Here is a 19,626-nt window from a genome sequence, read left to right on the forward strand (position 1 = left end):
TTTCCATGTACCCAGGGAAATAAATCACCATGTACCAAGGGACATACCACACCATGTACCAAGGGACATACCACACCATGTACCAAGGGACATACCACACCATGTACCAAGGGACATACATTCCCACCCATGTACCTAGGGACATCATTAACCATGTACAAAGAGACATAGATTACCATGTAATCAGGGACATGAACTACCATGTATCTAGGGACATAAATTACCATGTACCAAAGGACATAAATTGCCATGTACCAAGGGACATACATTATCATGTATCAAGGGACATGAATTACTATGCACTCAGGGACATGAATTACCATGTACCTAGAAGCATTAGTTACCATGTACCAAGGGACATACATGACCATATACCAAGGGACATGAATTACCATGTACTCAGGGACATGAATTACCATGTACCTAGAAGCATTAGTTACCATGTACCAAGGGACATACATGACCACATACCAAGGGACATGAATTACCATGTACTCAGGGACATGAATTACCATGTACCTAGAGCATTAGTTACCATGTACCAAGGGACATACATGACCATATACCAAGGGACATGAATTACCATGTACTCAGGGACATGAATTCCCATGTACCTAGAAGCATTAGTTACCATGCACCAAGGGACATACATTACCATGTACCAAGGGACATAAGTTACGATGTACTAAGGGACATAAATCACCATGCACCAAGGGATATAAATTACCATGTACCAAGAGACATAAAATATCATGTACCAAGAGACATGAAATATCATGTACCAAGGGACATGAATTACCATGTACCAAGGGCCATACATTACCATGTACCAAGGGACATAAGTTACCATGTACCAAGGGACATAAATTACCATGTACCAAGAGACATAAATTTCCATGTACCACGAGACATACATTACCATGTACCAAGGGACATAAGTTACCATGTACCAAGGAACATAAATCACCGTGTACCAAGAGACATGAAATATCATGTACCAAGGGACATAAATTACCATGTACCAAGGGACATGAATTACCATGTACCAAGGGACATACATTACCATGTACCAAGGGACATAAATCACCATGTACCAAGGAACATAAATTACCATGTACCAAGGGATATAAATTAATATGTACCTATAGATATTAATTACTATGTACCCAGCGATATCCATTACTATGTACCAGGAGATATTAATTACTATGTACCCAGAGATATTAATTACTATGTACCAGGAGATATTTATTACTATGTACCCAGCGATATCCATTACTATGTACCAGGAGATATTAATTACTATGTGTTAACCAAGTAGTATATATCTCCTCCATATATCTGTTGCTGTTTATACCGAGTTATGTGTGCAGAATTCTAAATGAGTTTTGTATTTAAATTTCAACAATTCTGAAGATATGAATCTTTTTATATGCAAGCATCTGTTTAGATATATATGAAATGTTTATTGAATATATTAAGCAACAAATTAAAATGTAACTGCATAGAATTTTTATCAACCCTTTCCAACTCATGAAAGACCATTTCTCTATACAATATCATCATAGGATGGAAAAAAATACATTTAAAAATGTATTTTGAAAATCTAAGGTGAGAGATTTCTTTAGAAAACAAATGACCAGCCGATAAACATGACAGAATGCATATTATATTTCCTTGGTGAAAATAATGTCACCAACTAGGCTTACAACAATATCACACACCGGAGAACTCTGATAGTCTGTGAAATGCTGAGAAAGTAATCATAGTTTTGAGTGGAACATACTGTGCCCTTGAATCCACTGGGGGGACTAAATGAAATGATTCAGTCGACTGATCACCTATGAATGGCATCATTTCTGTGTAGCCCAGACAGGTATGAAGTAGACTATCTACTGACATCGTAGTTTATATCATGCAAACAGAAAGACAGTTTAGGTTTATCTGTTTACTGATTAATGACTACATATCAAACACAGCTTGACTCGAGCATGTTCTTAAGGCAATAGAATAGTTAACTATAAAATGTGAAATAAAATCAAGAACTAAGAGTAAAGAACACCCCACACACTACAATCTTTGTGACTGATTGTAAGTTATTATTCCCAACAAGTCTTGATATTTAGGACTAATTTTGGATGTAATATTCTACAAACCTTGATCCTTAAATGTATAAAAGTGATTCACAATTATAACCATTACTACTATTTGTATGTTGTAAAGCGTTTTAGAGTAACTTTACAAATGATATAGGGCGCTATAGAAATGTTGTATATTATTATTATTTATTATAATCAGTAAAGTCAGGTGTAGTAAAAGTTAGATGTCAGTAAAGTTAGGTGTAAGTAAAGTTAGATGTTAGTTAAGTTAGGTGTAGGTTAAGTTAGGTATCAGTACAGTCAGGTGTAGGTAAAGTAAGGTGTCAGTTAAGTCAGGTGTAGTAAAAGTTAGGTGTCAGTAAAGTTAGGTGTAGGTAAAGTTAGATGTAAGTTAAGTTAGGTGTAGGTTAAGTTAGGTGTCAGTTAAGTTAGGTGTAGGTAAAGTAAGGTATCAGTACAGTCAGGTATAGGTAAAGTTAGGTGTCAATTAAGTCAGGTGTAAATATAGTACGGTGTCAGTTAATACAGGTGTAGATAAAGTTATATGTCAGTTAAGACAGGTGTAGGTAAAGTAAGGTGTCAATTAAGTCAGTTGATGGTAATGGTAGGTGTCAGTTAAGACAGGTGTAGATATAGTAAGGTGTCAGTTAATACCGGTGTAGATCAAGTTAAGTGTGAGTTAAGACAGGTGTAGGTAAAGTTAGGTGTTAGTTAAGTCAGGTGTAGGTAAAGTAAGGTGTCATTACAGTCAGTTGTAGATATTGTAAGGTGTCAGTTAACTCAGGTGTAGGTAAAGTTAGGTGTCAGTCAAGACAGGTGTAGGTAAAGTAAAGTGTCAGTTAACTTATGTGTAGGTAAAGCTAGGTGTCAGTTAATACAGGTGAAGGTAAAGTAAGGTGTCAGTAAAGTCAGGTGTAGGTAAGGTTAGGTGTCAGTACAATCAGGTGTAGGTGAGGTTAGGTGTCAGTTAAGGCAGGTATAGGTAAAAGCTAGGTGTCAGTTAAGTCAGGTGTAGGTAAAGTTAGGTATCAGTAAAGTAAGGTGAAGGTAAAGTAAGGTGTCAGTTAAGTCAGGTGTAGTAAAAGTTAGGTGTCAGTAAAGTTAGGAGGAGGTTAAGTTAGATGTCAGTACAGTCTGGAGAAGGTAAAGTTAGATGCCAGTTAAGTCAGGTGTAGGTTAAGTTAGGTGTCAGTACAGTCAGGTGTAGGTAAAGGAAGGTGTCAGTTAAGTCAGGTGTAGGTAACGTTATATGTCAGTACAGTCAGGTGTGGGTAAAGTAAGGTGTCAGTTAAGACAGGTGTAAGTAAAGTAAGGTGTCAGTTAAGTAAGGGGTCAGTTAAGTCAGGTGTAGTAAAAGTTAGGTGTCAGTAAAGTTAGGTGTAGGTTAAGTTAGATGTCAGTACAGTCTGGTGTAGGTAAATAAGGTGTCAGTTAAGTAAGGGGTCAGTTAAAGTTAGGTGTCAGTACAGTCAGGTGTAGGTAAAGTAAGGTGTCAGTTAAGTCAGGTGTAGGTAATGTTATATGTCAGTTTAGACAGGTGTAGGTAAAGTTAGATGTCAGTTAAGCCAGGTGTAGGTAAAGTTTGGAGTCAGTTAAGTCAAGTGATGTTAAGTTAGGTATCAGTTCAGTCAGGTGTAGGTAAAGTAAGGTGTCAGTTAAGTCAGGTGTGGTAAAAGTTAGGTGTCAGTAAAGTTAGGTGTAGGTAAAGTTAGATGTCAGTTAAGTTAGGTGTAGGTAAAGTAAGGTGTCATTACAGTCATTGGTAGATATTGTAAGGTGTCAGTTAACTCAGGTGTAGGTAAAGTTAGTTGTCAGTCAAGACAGGTGTAGGTACGTTAGGTGTCAGTTAAGTCAGGTGTAGGTAAAGTTAGGTCAGTTAAGTCAAGTGATGTTAAGTTATGTATCAGTTCAGTCAGGTGTAGGTAAAGGAAGGTGTCAGTTAAGTCAGGTGTAGGTAATGTTATATGTCAGTTTAGACAGGTGTAGGTAAAGTTAGATGTAAGTTAAGTAAGGTGTAGGTTAAGTTAGGTGTCAGTTAAGTCAGGTATAGGTAAAAGTTAGGTGTCAGTTAAGTTAGGTGTAAATAAAGTTAGGTGTTAGTTAAGTCAGGTGTAGGTAAGGTGTAGGTAAAGTAAAGTGTCAGTTAACTTATGTGTAGGTAAAGCTAGGTGTCAGTTAATACAGGTGTAGATAAAGTTATGTGTCAGTTAAGACAGGTGTAAGTAAAGTAAGGTGTCAGTTAAGACAGGTGTAGGTAAAGTTAGATGTAAGTTAAGTTAGGTGTAGGTTAAGTTAGATGTCAGTACAATCAGGTGTAGGTAAAGATAGGTGTCAGTTAAGTCAGGTGTAGGTAATGTTATATGTCAGTTTAGACAGGTGTAGGTAAAGTTAGGTATCAGTTAAGTAAGGTGTAGATATAGTAAGGTGGCAGTTAATACCGGTGCAGATCAAGTTAAGGGTGAGTTAAGACAGGTGTAGGTTTAGTTAGGTGTTAGTTAAGTCAGGTGTAGGTAATGTTATATGTCAGTTTAGACAGGTGTAGGTAAAGTTAGGTATCAGTTAAGTAAGGTGTAGATATAGTAAGGTGGCAGTTAATACCGGTGCAGATCAAGTTAAGTGTGAGTTAAGACAGGTGTAGGTTTAGTTAGGTGTTAGTTAAGTCAGGTGTAGGTAAAGTTTGGAGTCATTTAAGTCAAGTGATGTTAAGTTAGGTATCAGTTCAGTAAGGTGTAGGTAAAGTAAGGGGTCATTACAGTCATTGGTAGATATTGTAAGGTGTCAGTTAACTCAGGTGTAGGTAAAGTTAGTTGTCAGTCAAGACAGGTGTAGGTAAAGTAAAGTGTCAGTTAACTTATGTGTAGGTAAAGCTAGGTGTCAGTTAATACAGGTGTAGATAAAGTTATGTGTCAGTTAAGACAGGTGTATGTAAAGTAAGGTGTCAATTAAGTCAGTTGATGGTAATGGTAGGTGTCATTTAAGACAGGTGTAAATATAGTAAGGTGTCAGTTAAGTCAGGTGTAGGCAAAGTTAGGTATCAGTTATATAGTAAGGTGTCAGTTAATACCGGGGCAGATCAAGTTAAGTGTGAGTTAAGACAGGTGTAGGTTTAGTTAGGTGTTAGTTAAGTCAGGTGTGGTAAAAGTTAGGGGTCAGTAAAGTTAGGTGTAGGTAAAGTTAGATGTCAGTTAAGTCAGGGGTAGGTAAAGTTTGGAGTCAGTTAAGACAAGTGATGTTAAGTTAGGTATCAGTACAGTCAGGTGTCGGTAAAGTAAGGTGTCAGTTAAGTTAGGTGTAAATAAAGTTAGGTGTTAGTTAAGTCATGTCAGTAAAGTTAGGTGTAAGTAAAGTTAGATGTTAGTTAAGTTAGGTGTAGGTTAAGTTAGATGTCAGTACAATCAGGTGTAGGTAAAGTAAGGAGTCAGTCAAGACAGGTGTAGGTATGGTTAGGTGTCAGTACAATCAGGTGTAGGTAAAGTTAGGTATCAGTTAAGTAAGGTGTAGATATAGTAAGGTGGCAGTTAATACCGGTGCAGATCAAGTTAAGGGTGAGTTAAGACAGGTGTAGGTTTAGTTAGGTGTTAGTTAAGTCAGGTGTAGGTAATGTTATATGTCAGTTTAGACAGGTGTAGGTAAAGTTAGATGTCAGTTAAGTCAGGGGTAGGTAAAGTTTGGAGTCAGTTAAGTCAAGTGAGGTTAAGTTAGGTATCAGTACAGTCAGGTGTCGGTAAAGTAAGGTGTCAGTTAAGACAGGTGTAAGTAAAGTAAGGTGTCAGTTAAGTAAGGTGTCAGTTAAGTTGGGTGTAGGTAAAGTAAGGTGTCATTACAGTCATTGGTAGATAATGTAAGGTGTCAGTTAACTCATTAGGTGTAGGTTAAGTTAGATGTCAGTACAGTCAGGTGTAGGTAAAGTTAGATGTCAGTTAAGTCAGGGGTAGGTAAAGTTTGGAGTCAGTTAAGTCAAGTGATGTTAAGTTAGGTATCAGTACAGTGAGGTGTAGGTTAAGTAAGTAAGGTGTCAGTACAGTCAGGTATAGGGAAAGTTAGGTGTCAATTAAGTCAGGTGTAGATATAGTAAGGTGGCAGTTAATACCGGTGCAGATCAAGTTAAGTGTGAGTTAAGACAGGTGTAGGTTTAGTTAGGTGTTAGTTAAGTAAGGTGTAGGTAAAGTAAGGTGTCATTACAGTCATTGGTAGATATTGTAAGGTGTCAGTTAACTCAGGTGTAGGTAAAGTAAGGTGTCAGTCAAGACAGGTGTAGGTATGGTTAGGTGTCAGTACAATCAGGTGTAGGTAAAGTTGGGTGTCAGTTAAGTAAGGTATAGGTAAAAGCTAGGTGTCAGTTAAGTCAGGTGTAGGTAAAGTAAGGTGTCAGTTAAGACAGGTGTAGGTAAAGTAAGGTGTCAGTTAAGTCTGGTGTAGGTAAAGTTAGGGGTCAGTTAAGTCAAGTGATGGTAATGGTAGGGGTGAGTTAAGACAGGTGTAGGTAAAGTAAGGTGTCAGTTAAGTCAGTTGATGGTTATGGTAGGGGTCAGTTAAGACAGGTGTAGGTAAAGTAAGGTGTCAGTTAAGTCAGGTGTAGGTAATGTTATATGTCAGTTTAGACAGGTGTAGGTAAAGTTAGATGTCAGTTAAGTCAGGTGTATGTAACGTTTGGAGTCAGTTAAGTCAAGTGAGGTTAAGTTAGGTATCAGTACAGTCAGGTGTAGGTAAAGTAAGGTGTCAGTTAAGTCTGGTGTAGGTAAAGTTAGGTGTCAGTTAAGTCAGGTATAGGTAAAAGCTAGGTGTCAGTTAAGTCAGGTGTACGTAAAGTTAGGTATCAGTTAAGTAAGGTGTAGATATAGTAAGGTGTCAGTTAAGTCAGGTGTAGGTAATGTTATATGTCAGTTTAGACAGGTGTAGGTAAAGGTAGATGTCAGTTAAGTCAGGTGTAGGTAAAGTAAGGTGTCAGTTAAGTCAGGTGTAGGCATTGTTAGGTGTCAGTACAATCAGGTGTAGGTAAAGTTAGGTGTCAGTTAAATCAGGTGTAGGTAAAGTTAGGTGTCAGTTAAGAAAGGTGTAGGTTAAGTAAGGTGTCAGTTAGGTGTAGGTAAAGTTAGATGTCAGTTAAGTTAGGTGTAGGTTAAGTTAGATGTCAGTACAGTCAGGTGTAGGTAAAGTTAGATGCCAGTTAAGTCAGGTGTAGGTTAAGTTAGGTGTCAGTACAGTCAGGGGTAGGTAAAGTAAGGTGTCAGTTAAGTCAGGTGTGGTAAAAGTTAGGTGTCAGTAAAGTTAGGTGTAGGTAAAGTTAGATGTAAGTTAAGTAAGGTGTAGGGTAAGTTAGGTGTCAGTTAAGTTAGGTGTAGGTAAAGTAAGGTGTCAGTACAGTCAGGTATAGGTAAAGTTAGGTGTCAATTAAGTCAGGTGTAGATATAGTAAGGTGTCAGTTAATACAGGTGTAGATAAAGTTATGTGTAAGTTAAGACAGGTGTAGGTAAAGTAAGGTGTCAGTTAAGTCAGGTGTGGTAAAAGTTAGGTGTCAGTAAAGTTAGGTGTAGGTAAAGTTAGATGTAAGTTAAGTAAGGTGTAGGGTAAGTTAGGTGTCAGTTAAGTTAGGTGTAGGTAAAGTAAGGTGTCAGTACAGTCAGGTATAGGTAAAGTTAGGTGTCAATTAAGTCAGGTGTAGATATAGTAAGGTGTCAGTTAATACAGGTGTAGATAAAGTTATGTGTCAGTTAAGACAGGTGTAGGTAAAGTAAGGTGTCAGTTAAGTCTGGTGTAGGTAAAGTTAGGTGTCAGTTAAGTCAAGTGATGGTAATGGTAGGTGTGAGTTAAGACAGGTGTAGGTAAAGTAAGGTGTCAGTTAAGTCAGTTGATGGTTATGGTAGGTGTCAGTTAAGACAGGTGTAGGTAAAGTAAGGTGTCAGTTAAGTTAGGTGTAAATAAAGTTAGGTGTTAGTTAAGACAGGTGTAGGTAAAGTAAGGTGTCATTACAGTCAGTTGTAGATATTGTAAGGTGTCAGTTAACTCAGGTGTAGGTAAAGTTAGATGTCAGTTAAGATAGGTGTAGGTAAAGTTAGGTGTTAGTTAAGTCAGGTGTAGGTAAAGTAAGGTGTCAGTTAAGACAGGTGTAGGTAAAGTTAGATGTCAGTTAAGTTAGGTGTAGGTTAAGTTAGATGTCAGTACAGTCAGGTGTAGGTAAAATTAGATGCCGGTTAAGTCAGGTGTAGGTTAAGTTAGGTGTCAGTACAGTCAGGTGTAGGTAAAGTAAGGTGTCAGTTAAGTCAGGTGTAGGTAATGTTATATGTCAGTTTAGACAGGTGTAGGTAAAGTTAGATGTCAGTTAGGTCAGGTGTATGTAACGTTTGGAGTCAGTTAAGTCAAGTGAGGTTAAGTTAGGTATCAGTACAGTCAGGTGTAGGTTAAGTAAGGTGTCAGTTAAGTCAGGTGTAGGAACATTATATGTCAGTACAGTCAGGTGTAGGTAAAGTAAGGTGTCAGTTAGGTCAGGTGTAGGTAAATTTAGGTGTCAGTAAAGTTAGGTGTGGGTAATGTTAGGTGTCAGTTAAGTCAGGTGTAGGTAATGTTAGGTGTCAGTTTAGTCAGGTGTGGGTAAAGTTAAGTGTCAGTAAATTTAGGTGTGGGTAATGTTAGGTGTCAGTTAAGTCAGGTGTGGGTAATGTTAGGTGTCAGTACAGTCAGGTGTAGGAAATGTTAGCTTCCACTGTGTTATATCAACACTACAAACCTGATCTACAATAAAACACCAAAGGATCGTTAATCCATTTAGTTAGGTGTAAAAAACCCAAAGGTTTGAAATATATTTTTATGACAAACTGCATTTGTATAGAGATGTTCATTGTAGATTATGAATGTTTACTACACTTTAAAGTTAAGGTTAACCACAGATTTACACAGATATAAGTATTGTATAGTAATTGCCAACTGTTATCATGGTGACTTTTGATGAATCAGCATTAATTATTCAGAGTGCAGCAGACCTTTAAATAGCATTGGGAGGTTCTTGTTCCAACATATAGGATAGTGTTTGTGTTTTCCTCAGACATCTAATTCACAATACTATAGATATAGCCATTGAAAAGCAAATCAACACAACAAGAGCAATGGAGGATGTGGACATCACTTACATTGTATATCAGAACAACTATATGTCGAACAATTTCCTTTGTTACAGTTACAATTACCACTGAAAAACACAGTATAACTCTGAGTTTCATACAAAGAGAGCATATTTACCTTGACCTGGAATGTGACCTTGAGTATGACCTTGACCTTTTGCTTTTTTTATACCTGGAAATAGAAAGTTCCTATTTATAGGTGATTCTGTAGCAGCTGTCACAATGGAAATAGTTGAAATTACAGTGACCATATTAGCTACCTTACTGTCACACACACACGTATAATGGTTACACTTAGCTTAATGAAATCATTTTTTTTTTCAATTTTCAACACGAAACCTTTGATGTGATATAAGATAATTCATTAGCAATCTATAGCATTGACCTAAGATGACATTGATTTGATTAAGTACAGCAGTTCCATTTTTGAAATTTCGTAGGGGGGGATTATGCATGCTCAGAATTAAAAGCATACAAAAATGTGTGTATGTACACCCTAGGGAAAACAACACTTTTAAATGGCATCTTTTGAGCTGTTCTTTCAGATGCAATCATGAGATGCTAGAATATAGGAATAGTTTAGCGAATTCACTGATTGAAAATGCTTAATTTTAGGGTCCAAAATTGGGAGTCTCCCTCCAAAATCTGGAGAGTTGGCAAGTATGAGTTTGTTGGTACATGTACATAAAAAACCATGAAGAACATTTAGAAATCTCAAATAATTGAGTATGCCTCACAGGCTAAAGCCATTCTATGAGTACTTGTGTAAGAGGATTGTACTTAGGACAGAGGTTGTGGTCTAGACAATGTAGACGTTGATGTCTGTATTGTTTACTTTGATCCTAATGCTAACTGTTTAACCCACCAAACATTACAATGACAACAGGTTTCACGTGAGCGTTGACGATATTGGATGGCTATGTGGACACTTAGATATTCTCTTTAATTACATTATTCATGAAATTTTATCATTAGCTGTAAACAATGTCAATTAGGGATGTTCTGGTCATCACTCCATACTGTCAAAGTTTACCTTATAATGGATGGGAACAAGCTTTATTGAGGATTCTCTTTTAGAATACATATAGGCTAGTACAATATATATAGGCTAGTAATATATAAAATATCGGCTCACTGGTACCAAGATAAAACTGTCATCAGTTTTAGTGTTGAAACAGCACTTGTCAATACCTTCAATCTCATGAACAAACATTCAATTTGTCCTCCCCCATTTGTGAAGATTTAAATACCTCAACACTTTGACATCCGAAAATGAATAAGTGGATATAATGAAATACCTGTTAAATTCAATTTTGAAAAATAAAATCTTACTTGCAAATTATATAGGAACACCTGACACAACACTAAAATCTAACACTGGTTGGTTAGTCTGAAAATCTAAATATTTACTCATAACAAATATTTCATTTTCTTGTATTTTTCAAGACACAAATCAAGTACAGACACAGATTAAGTACAGACACAGATCAAGTACAGACACAGATCAAGTACAGACACAGATCAAGTACTGACACAGATCAAGTACAGACACAGATTAAGTACAGACACAGATCAAGTATAGACACAGATCAAGTACAGACAAAGATCTAGAACTGACACAGATCAAGTACTGACACAGATTAAGTACTGACACAGATTAAGTACAGACACAGATCAAGTATTGATTAAGTATTTACGTCAAGTATGATCAAGTACTGTCACAATATTGACTTGCTTTAATTGATACTGACACTGTTATTGTTATATCAAAAAAGATTAATTATGTTCAAGTTAAAAGCATCAAACACATATTTAGTATGAAATCATTAAAATACACGTGAGAACATTATAAATGAAGCATCACTAAATCTAGACAATTTAATTAGAACATTAATGTCATACCGGTTTTCCTTAGAAAGGGAGCGAGAATGTCTCCTTCGTTTCCTTAATGATGACCGTGTCTGGGAGCGTGACTTTGAGCGAGATCTGGGGTAGGAATGTGATCTAAAAAGCAGAAAGTGATAAAAAACAATATTACATCTATAATTTCAACTCTCCAACTTTGAACAGTTTCTAGTGAACATACAATGAATTTAATGAAGAATTTAAAATTTGTCTACTTTTGTTTAGATATTTACAACTATGTGGTCTCTTTATTTTTTTACACAAAATTCATATAAAAATTATTTTAGCAATAAATTAAAAGTTGCTTCAAAAGTTCCCCCATTAACTTTAGATCCTGTCACATGTAATATCCAGGACTGTTGTAAACATTAAACTTTGGTTATCACAACCTTTTTAATTACAATTTTTCTTGTGAAATAAAAGGTTTCATGGTAAAAAAAAAGTATTTTTTTTGCGACTGTGACATCTAACACTTGTTATTTTTTAATTAGTCAGCATGCAATCAGAGCTCGGAAAGGGTTTATTGTGAAAAATAAATAATGGACATTGTCAATTGTGAGGTTTCAATGATCCTGAAGTTTTCTTATTGTAACAATGAAAAAATACACCCTTTCTTGTCTGAAGATAATTGGAGGTAGATGGACTTTGTTGATGGAAGAAATGTTTTACGTAAACCTGTGTATATATATTGATCTTTTACAGCTCTGCCAATAAACCATTATGTTGACTTTTGTAACGTGTGTACTACTGAGCACAGTCTTTCACTACAGCAGTTTGAGGTGTATTATAATGACACAAAAAAGTACATGAAAAAGGATATTTGACAAACGAATCAAATTTAGATACTTGGAAATTGAAACATCTTCTTCTGAAATTAAATAAATGCTACATGAAGGAGTTGTGAGCACATCCGTTGATTCCCGACATCTTTTTACGAGACCACACTATAGAAACATCAATGAAAGTCATGCTGAACACGTGAACAGCCTGTGTTTCAGTCGGATGTTGATCTCACGGACATGGTCGATGTTTGTATTTATTCTTGTTTGATTACCGGCTTTTGTCATACAAACACTAAAGGACAAATACAGATGTTGTTCTACAAATAGGTCTGGTACTGTATGATAGCTGGCGACAGCTTGTTACACTCCCTACATGTGTTTATAGGGAGGTTTAACTGATCGCTGCATGGTCAGCTTATTACATTAATCTATGGTGCACCGTACTGTCTCTTCATAACTGACTTCACAGTTCTTCAACTGTTTTTGATAAAAGAATTTATTTTAGAGTTCCAGGTACACTTATGTTATTGGTTGAAGTACTATGTGTAAGAATGCCCTATTTTGACAAAGACCTATGTAAGGAAATGCTAAACTTGATACTGTGGTACTGGTATTTATCCTCAAACTCTCCAGTTTTTTGGGACATCTTAATGAGATTTTTGTCACCTGCAATGTACAGTTAAAATTCCACTTTGTATAGACATGACGTGTGAAGGCTATCAATTCAGATATCAGGTCACGCTGAACGACTTTCAATCAGTCTTAGTTCTCAATAAATGATAGAGGTAAAATAGGAGGCTATCACCCATTTAATCTTTTAGAAATAGCTTGTAGATAGGGTGGGAAGGTATGACATAGACAGAAGACCCCACAAAACTTAAAGGAGACTTCAAAACCATAATAACTTTCTACCTGTGGGTGGAACCAGACTCGGTGGGAAGATAGAGTAAGCCGACAAAGGAATATATGGACAGCTTTTGTATGCATGGAGAAGTGTGGGCAAGAGTGTCCGAGAAGGATAAGAAAAATGGAAATACTGATTTTGATTATGATTTTTAAATGAAACTTCATTCAAATAAGAAAAATATAAACAGGTTAAAAAATCTCAATGATGCAGTAATCAATATTGGACTTTTGTTAAGGTGACAATGTGGTTATATATAAACATAAGAAAGAGCTATTAACACAGACAGGGCGAGGTCAATTTCACTTTTCAGGTCCAAGCAACAACATATTCACCAATATATGAATCATTTAATGAAAGAAAATGCATAACTAGATATAGAAAATACTATTAAATAGTATTTTATATGAAATTATGCACTTTTTTATCACTATGCAAAATGGACCATAGGAAATCCTCAGGAGAAAAGACATGGATATGATGAGAAGCACTCCCAAGTTAAAAATTTAATACTAGACATTTCTGTTTCTTAAAATAGTAACATTAAGTCAAATATATAGTGAAATATGGACTTGTACATGTGAATGACCAAAGTCCAGGAAATTCCAACATTATATAACATTTATCAGTTAGGAACTCTTGTTGAAGTGAACATGTGGTTATATGAAACAGAGAAAGATTACATAACCGAGATCAAGTCAAACGTGATATCTTTTTGTTTGTCAATCTATAATGATATAATCACTGAAATAAAAGTTTGAATTATTTCTTACACACGATCTCCCTGCTGTTTTTTCCTGACATTAATAACTTTTTGATTTTCTAAACGCAATAGACTCTCTCAGGTTACATATTGTATCATATACAATATCTACATTCCTTAATAACTTTCCTATTATTTTCTATTTATTAGTCTTCCAATCATTTTCTGTCAAAAATATCTCCTACTTCCCTTAAAAATGTTTAAGCTCTTTGTTGTTCCATATTAAATAACTTTCCCCCTGTTCCTTATAATCAAATAGTCAGCCCTAATACTATCAAACAGTCATGCCTAATACTATCAAATAGTCTGCCCTACTACTATCAAATAGTCTGCCCTAATACTATCTAACAGTCTGCCCTAATACTATCAAATAGTCTGCCCTAATATTATCTAACAGTCTGGCCTAATACTATCAAACAGTCTGCCCTAATACTATCTAATAGTCAGCCGTAATACTATCAAATAGTCTGCCCTAATACTATCTAATAGTCAGCCCTAATACTATCAAACAGTCTGAACTTGTTTCCTATCAAATAGTCTGCCCTAATACTATCAAATAGTCAGCCCTAATACTATCTAATAGTCAGCCCTAATACTATCTAATAGTCTGCCCTAATACTATCAAATAGTCTGCCTAATACTATCAAATAGTCTGCCCTAATACTATCAAACAGTCTGCCCTAATACTATCAAATAGTCTGCCCTAATACTATAAAATAGTCTGCCATAATACTATCTAACAGTCTGCCCTAATACTATCAAATAGTCTGCCCTAATACTATCTAATAGTCTGCCCTAATACTATCTAATAGTCTGCCCTAATACTATCTTACAGTCTGAACTTATTTCCTATCAAACAGTCTGCCCTAATACTATCTAATAGTCTGCCCTAATACTATCTTATAGTCTGAACTTGTTTCCTATCAAATAGTCTGCCCTAATACTATCAAACAGTCTGCCCTAATACTATCAAATAGTCTGCCCTAATACTATCTTACAGTCTGCCCTAATACTATCTAACAGTCAGCCCTAATACTATCAAATAGTCTGAACTTGTTTCCTATCAAATAGTCTGCCCTAATACTATCTTACAGTCTGAACTTATTTCCTATCAAACAGTCTGCCCTAATACTATCTAATAGTCTGCCCTAATACTATCTAATAGTCTGCCCTAATACTATCAAATGGTCTGCCCTAATACTATCTTACAGTCTGAACTTGTTTCCTATCAAATAGTCTGCCCTAATACTATCAAATAGTCTGCCCTAATACTATCTTACAATCTGAACTTGTTTCCTATCAAATAGTCTGCCCTAATAATATCAAACAGTCTGCCCTATACTATCAAATAGTCAGCCCTAATACTATCTTACAGTCTGCCCTAATACTATCTAACAGTCTGCCCTAATACTATCAAACAGGCTGAACTTGTTTCCTATCAAATAGTCTGCCCTTACTATCCAACAGTCTGCCATTGTTTCCTATCAAACAGTCTGTCCTTGTTTCCTATCAAATAGTCTGCCCTTGTTTCCTATCAAATAGTCTGCCCTTACTATCAAATAGTCTGCCCTTACTATCAAACAGTCTGCCCTTGTTTCTTATCAAACAGTCTGCCCTTGTTCCTTATCAAACAGTCTGCCCTTGTTTCCTATCAAACAGTCTGCCCTTGTTTCCTATCAAATGGTCAGCCCTAATACTATCAAATAGTCAGCCCTAATACTATCTAACAGTCAGCCCTAATACTATCAAATAGTCTGAACTTGTTTCCTATCAAATGGTCAGCCCTAATACTATCAAACAGTCTGAACTTGCTTCTTTCCCTTACTATCCAACAGTCTGCCCTGTTTTCTATCAAATAGTCTGCCCTTACTATCGAACAGTCTGTCCTTGTTTCCTATCAAACAGTTTGCCATTGTTTCCTATCAAACAGTCTGCCTTAATACTATCAAATAGTCTGCCCTTGTTTCCTATCAAATATTCTGCCCTTGTTTCCTATCACATAGTCAGCCCTTACTATCAAATAGTCTGCCCTTACTATCAAACAGTCTGCCCTTGTTTCCTATCAAATAGTCAGCCCTAATACTATTAAACAGTCTGAACCTGTTTCCTATCAAATAGTCTGCCCTTACTATCCAACAGTCTGCCCTTGTTTCCTATCAAACAGTCTGCCCTAATACTATCAAATAGTCTTCCTTGTTTCCTATCAAATAGTCTGCCCTTGTTTCCTATCAAATAGTCAGCCCTAATACTATTAAACAGTCTGAACTTGTTTCCTATCAAATAGTCTGTCCTTACTATCCAACAGTCTGCCCTTGTTTCCTATCAAACAGTCTGCTCTAATACTATCAAATAGTCTCCCTTGTTTCCTATCAAATAGTCTGCCCTTGTTTCCTATCAAACAGTCTGCCCTTGTTTCCCATCAAACAGCCTTCTCTTGTTTCCTATCAAACAGCCTGCCCTTGTTTCCTATCAAACATCCTGCCCTTGTTTCCTATCAAACAGATTGCCCTTGTTTCCTATCAAACAGCCTTCCTTTGTCTCCAAGAATTTAATTGGTCAGCTGATTGTTTCCTACCTAATGGTGCGCTCATTTTGCTATATCCAAATAGTCTGCTGATTGCTTCCAATCACAATATTCTGCCCATAATGTGTCCTAGTATTCAATTGGTCAGCCCACCAGCCATTGTACTTTCCTATCCAATGGTTTGCCCATTGTATCCTATCCAATGGTTTGCCCATTGTTTCCTATCAAATTTTCTGCCCATTGTTTCCAAGTAACAAATTGTCTGCCCACACATGGTTTCCTTTCCAATGGTTTGTCTATTGTTTGCTATGAAATGGTCTTGCCTGTTACACTGTTACTATAGGAGCCAGTGGTTTGTCTATTGTTTGCTATGAAATGGTCTTGCCTGTTACACTGTTACTATAGGAGCCAGTGGTTTGTCTATTGTTTGCTATGAAATGGTCTTGCCTGTTACACTGTTACTATAGGAGCCAGTGGTTTGTCTATTGTTTGCTATGAAATGGTCTTGCCTGTTACACTGTTACTATAGGAGCCAGTGGTTTGTCTATTGTTTGCTATGAAATGGTCTTGCCTGTTACACTGTTACTATAGGAGCCAGTGGTTTGTCTATTGTTTGCTATGAAATGGTCTTGCCTGTTACACTGTTACTATAGGAGCCAGTGGTTTGTCTATTGTTTGCTATGAAATGGTCTTGCCTGTTACACTGTTACTATAGGAGCCAGTGGTTTGTCTATTGTTTGCTATGAAATGGTCTTGCCTGTTACACTGTTACTATAGGAGCCAGTGGTTTGTCTATTGTTTGCTATGAAATGGTCTTGCCTGTTACACTGTTACTATAGGAGCCAGTGGTTTGTCTATTGTTTGCTATGAAATGGTCTTGCCTGTTACACTGTTACTATAGGAGCCAGTGGTTTGTCTATTGTTTGCTATGAAATGGTCTNGTTTGCTATGAAATGGTCTGGCCTGTTACACTGTTACTATAGGAGCCAGTGGTTTGTCTATTGTTTGCTATGAAATGGTCTGGCCTGTTACACTGTTACTATAGGAGCCAATGGTTTGTCTATCGTTTGCTATGAAATGGTCTGGCCTGTTACACTGTTACTATAGGAGCCAGTGGTTTGTCACCTTTAGTGACGCTCTATATAACCCAAGAAAAATCCAATACATGTCTACCTTATACAGCTCCAATGTAACACACAGTACTTAAGTGCCCTTCCATACCAAAGTACATAATGTAATCTATTCACTTTACTGAATAAAGTGGTGCTTATAAAAAATTTAAAACTTGAGCAAATATTGGCTGATTACTGATGGAGCAAAATCCAAGTTGAAACGGAATAAACAAGAGATCCCAGAGCCCAGAGGGATCTGGGTGCCCACCATCGTAAGATCTTCATTGGGCCTATATAAGTTTGGTCTTTTATCTCTCGGACTGAGTGTAAACAGCATGGTTGTTGTTTGACCTTGTAGTACAGTAGTTAATGAGTACTAGCTAGTGACAAGGACTTCTGATTTCTGGCAGTCAGATTTTACTTCTGATCAAGTGATTGAAGTTCAAAATACAATATAGGCAAAACTCTGGAACAGGAAGAACCACTTTAACTAATGAAATTTCAGAAAGATTTTTTATCTACTATCGAGGAGTAACAAATACAAAATATTACAGTCTCCTTGGTACCGTAGCCATTATTATTTATCCAATGTGTTTCAAAACTATGGACAAAAGGAAATTAATATATATATATATATGTAACTTGCATTTGAAATTTGAGAAAAAGTTTGTCAAGTATTATTTCTTGAGAGCAAGCGATGACAATTTGAACTGTAAAAACGATGGGTGGGAGACAGTTATTGAAGAAGCTCCATCACTCACGTGTATTTGTAGTCACCACTCTGTCTGTTACTGCGCATGGCAGCTGCTGCTCTCTCCTCATAAGGAATGGCGTGCTCGACTCGCACCCTCCGACCACACACTAACCTGTCAACAAGTAAACAATATAGTATAGTCAATAGCTAGGTCAACTGGGATATGAAAATCATGGAAGTATAATACTAATAATACTAAGGTAATTAAGTAATTACACAGAAAATTTGAGAAGTAAGATATTCACAAGTTCTGGACATAACAGACATTTATATTTCAACTTCATAGATCAACTCAGCACAAAGTTCTTCTGTATTTTCTTAGCAAAATGTGTCAGTATTTTCAGTTTTAAGCATTTATCTTCTTTATTATGTTAAGTCATAATTATTCTGATAAATGTTTGAAGGTTAATAATGAGAAAGCCCCTCACCCTAATGTTTACATAGATACAGGGATCGTGTAAACTACATGTTTAGGTAGATACAGGGATCGTGTAAACTGAATGATTAGGTAGATACAGGGATCGTGTAAACTAAATGATTAGGTAGATACAGGGATTGTGTAAACTACATGTTTATAGGTAGATACAGGGATCGTGTAAACTACATGTTTAGGTAGATACAGGGATTGTGTAAACTACACGTTTAGGTAGATACAGGAATCGTGTAAACTACATGTTTATAGGTAGATACAGGGATTTTGTGTTTGAAGGTTAATAATGAGAAAGCCCCTCACCCTAATGTTTACATAGATACAGGGATCGTGTAAACTACAAGTTTAGGTAGATACAGGGATCGTGTAAACTACATATTTAGGTAGATACAGGGATTGTGTAAACTAAATGTTTAGGTAGATACAGGGATTGTGTAAACTAAATGTTTAGGTAGATACAGGAATCGTGTAAACTACATGTTTAGGTATAGATACAGAGATTGTGTAAACTGAATGTTTAGGTAGATACAGGGATTGTGTAAAGTGAATACTTATACATATATACAGGGGTTGTGTAAACTGAATGTTTAGGTAGATACAGGGATCGTGTAAACAAAATGTTTAGGTAGATACAGGGATCGTGTAAACTACATGTTAAGGTAGATACCGAGATCGTCTAAACTACATGTTTAGGTACATACAGAGATCGTGTAAACTGAATAATTAGGTAGATACAGGGATCGTGTAAACTACATGTTTAGGTAGATACAGGGATTGCATAAACTACATGTTTAGGTAGATACAGGGATCGTGTAAACTAAATGTTTAGGTAGATATAGGGATCGTGTAAACTACATGTTTAGGTAGATACAGGGATCGTGTAAACTACATGTTTAGGTAGATACAGGAATCGTGTTAACTACATGTTTAGGTAGATACAGGAATCGTGTAAACTGAATGTTTAGGTAGATACAGGGATCGTGTAAACTAAATGTTTAGGTAGATACAAGGATCGTGTAAACTACATGTTAAGGTACATACAGGGATCGTGTAAACTGAATAATTAGGTAGATACAGGGATCGTGTAAACTACATGTTTAGGTAGATACAGGGATTGCATAAACTACATGTTTAGGTAGATACAGGGATCGTGTAAACTAAATGTTTAGGTAGATATAGGGATCGTGTAAACTACATGTTTAGGTAGATACAGGGATCGTGTAAACTACATGTTTAGG

At 36.3% G+C, this 19,626-nt stretch overlaps 1 protein-coding gene across 2 annotated transcripts in view; it reads right to left on the bottom strand.

Moving 5' to 3' along the window:
- LOC110450212 (serine/arginine-rich splicing factor 4-like) overlaps positions 1–19,626 on the bottom strand; it is a 67,117-nt gene that overhangs the window by 24,949 nt on the left and 22,542 nt on the right. For both annotated transcript variants that reach the window (XR_002462948.1, XM_021497538.1), the window contains exons 3-5: positions 17,966–18,070; positions 11,117–11,218; positions 9,333–9,386 (exon numbers count right to left, since the gene is read on the bottom strand). Coding sequence is in view for 1 of the 2 variants with exons in the window: in XM_021497538.1 (XP_021353213.1) it covers positions 9,333–9,386; positions 11,117–11,218; positions 17,966–18,070 (261 nt within the window). In the remaining variant the exon portion in view is untranslated. The remainder of the gene's footprint in view (positions 1–9,332; positions 9,387–11,116; positions 11,219–17,965; positions 18,071–19,626) is intronic.

The sequence above is a fragment of the Mizuhopecten yessoensis genome, unplaced genomic scaffold, assembly GCF_002113885.1.
Source record: "Mizuhopecten yessoensis strain PY_sf001 unplaced genomic scaffold, ASM211388v2 scaffold5133, whole genome shotgun sequence".
Taxonomy (NCBI): domain Eukaryota; kingdom Metazoa; phylum Mollusca; class Bivalvia; order Pectinida; family Pectinidae; genus Mizuhopecten; species Mizuhopecten yessoensis.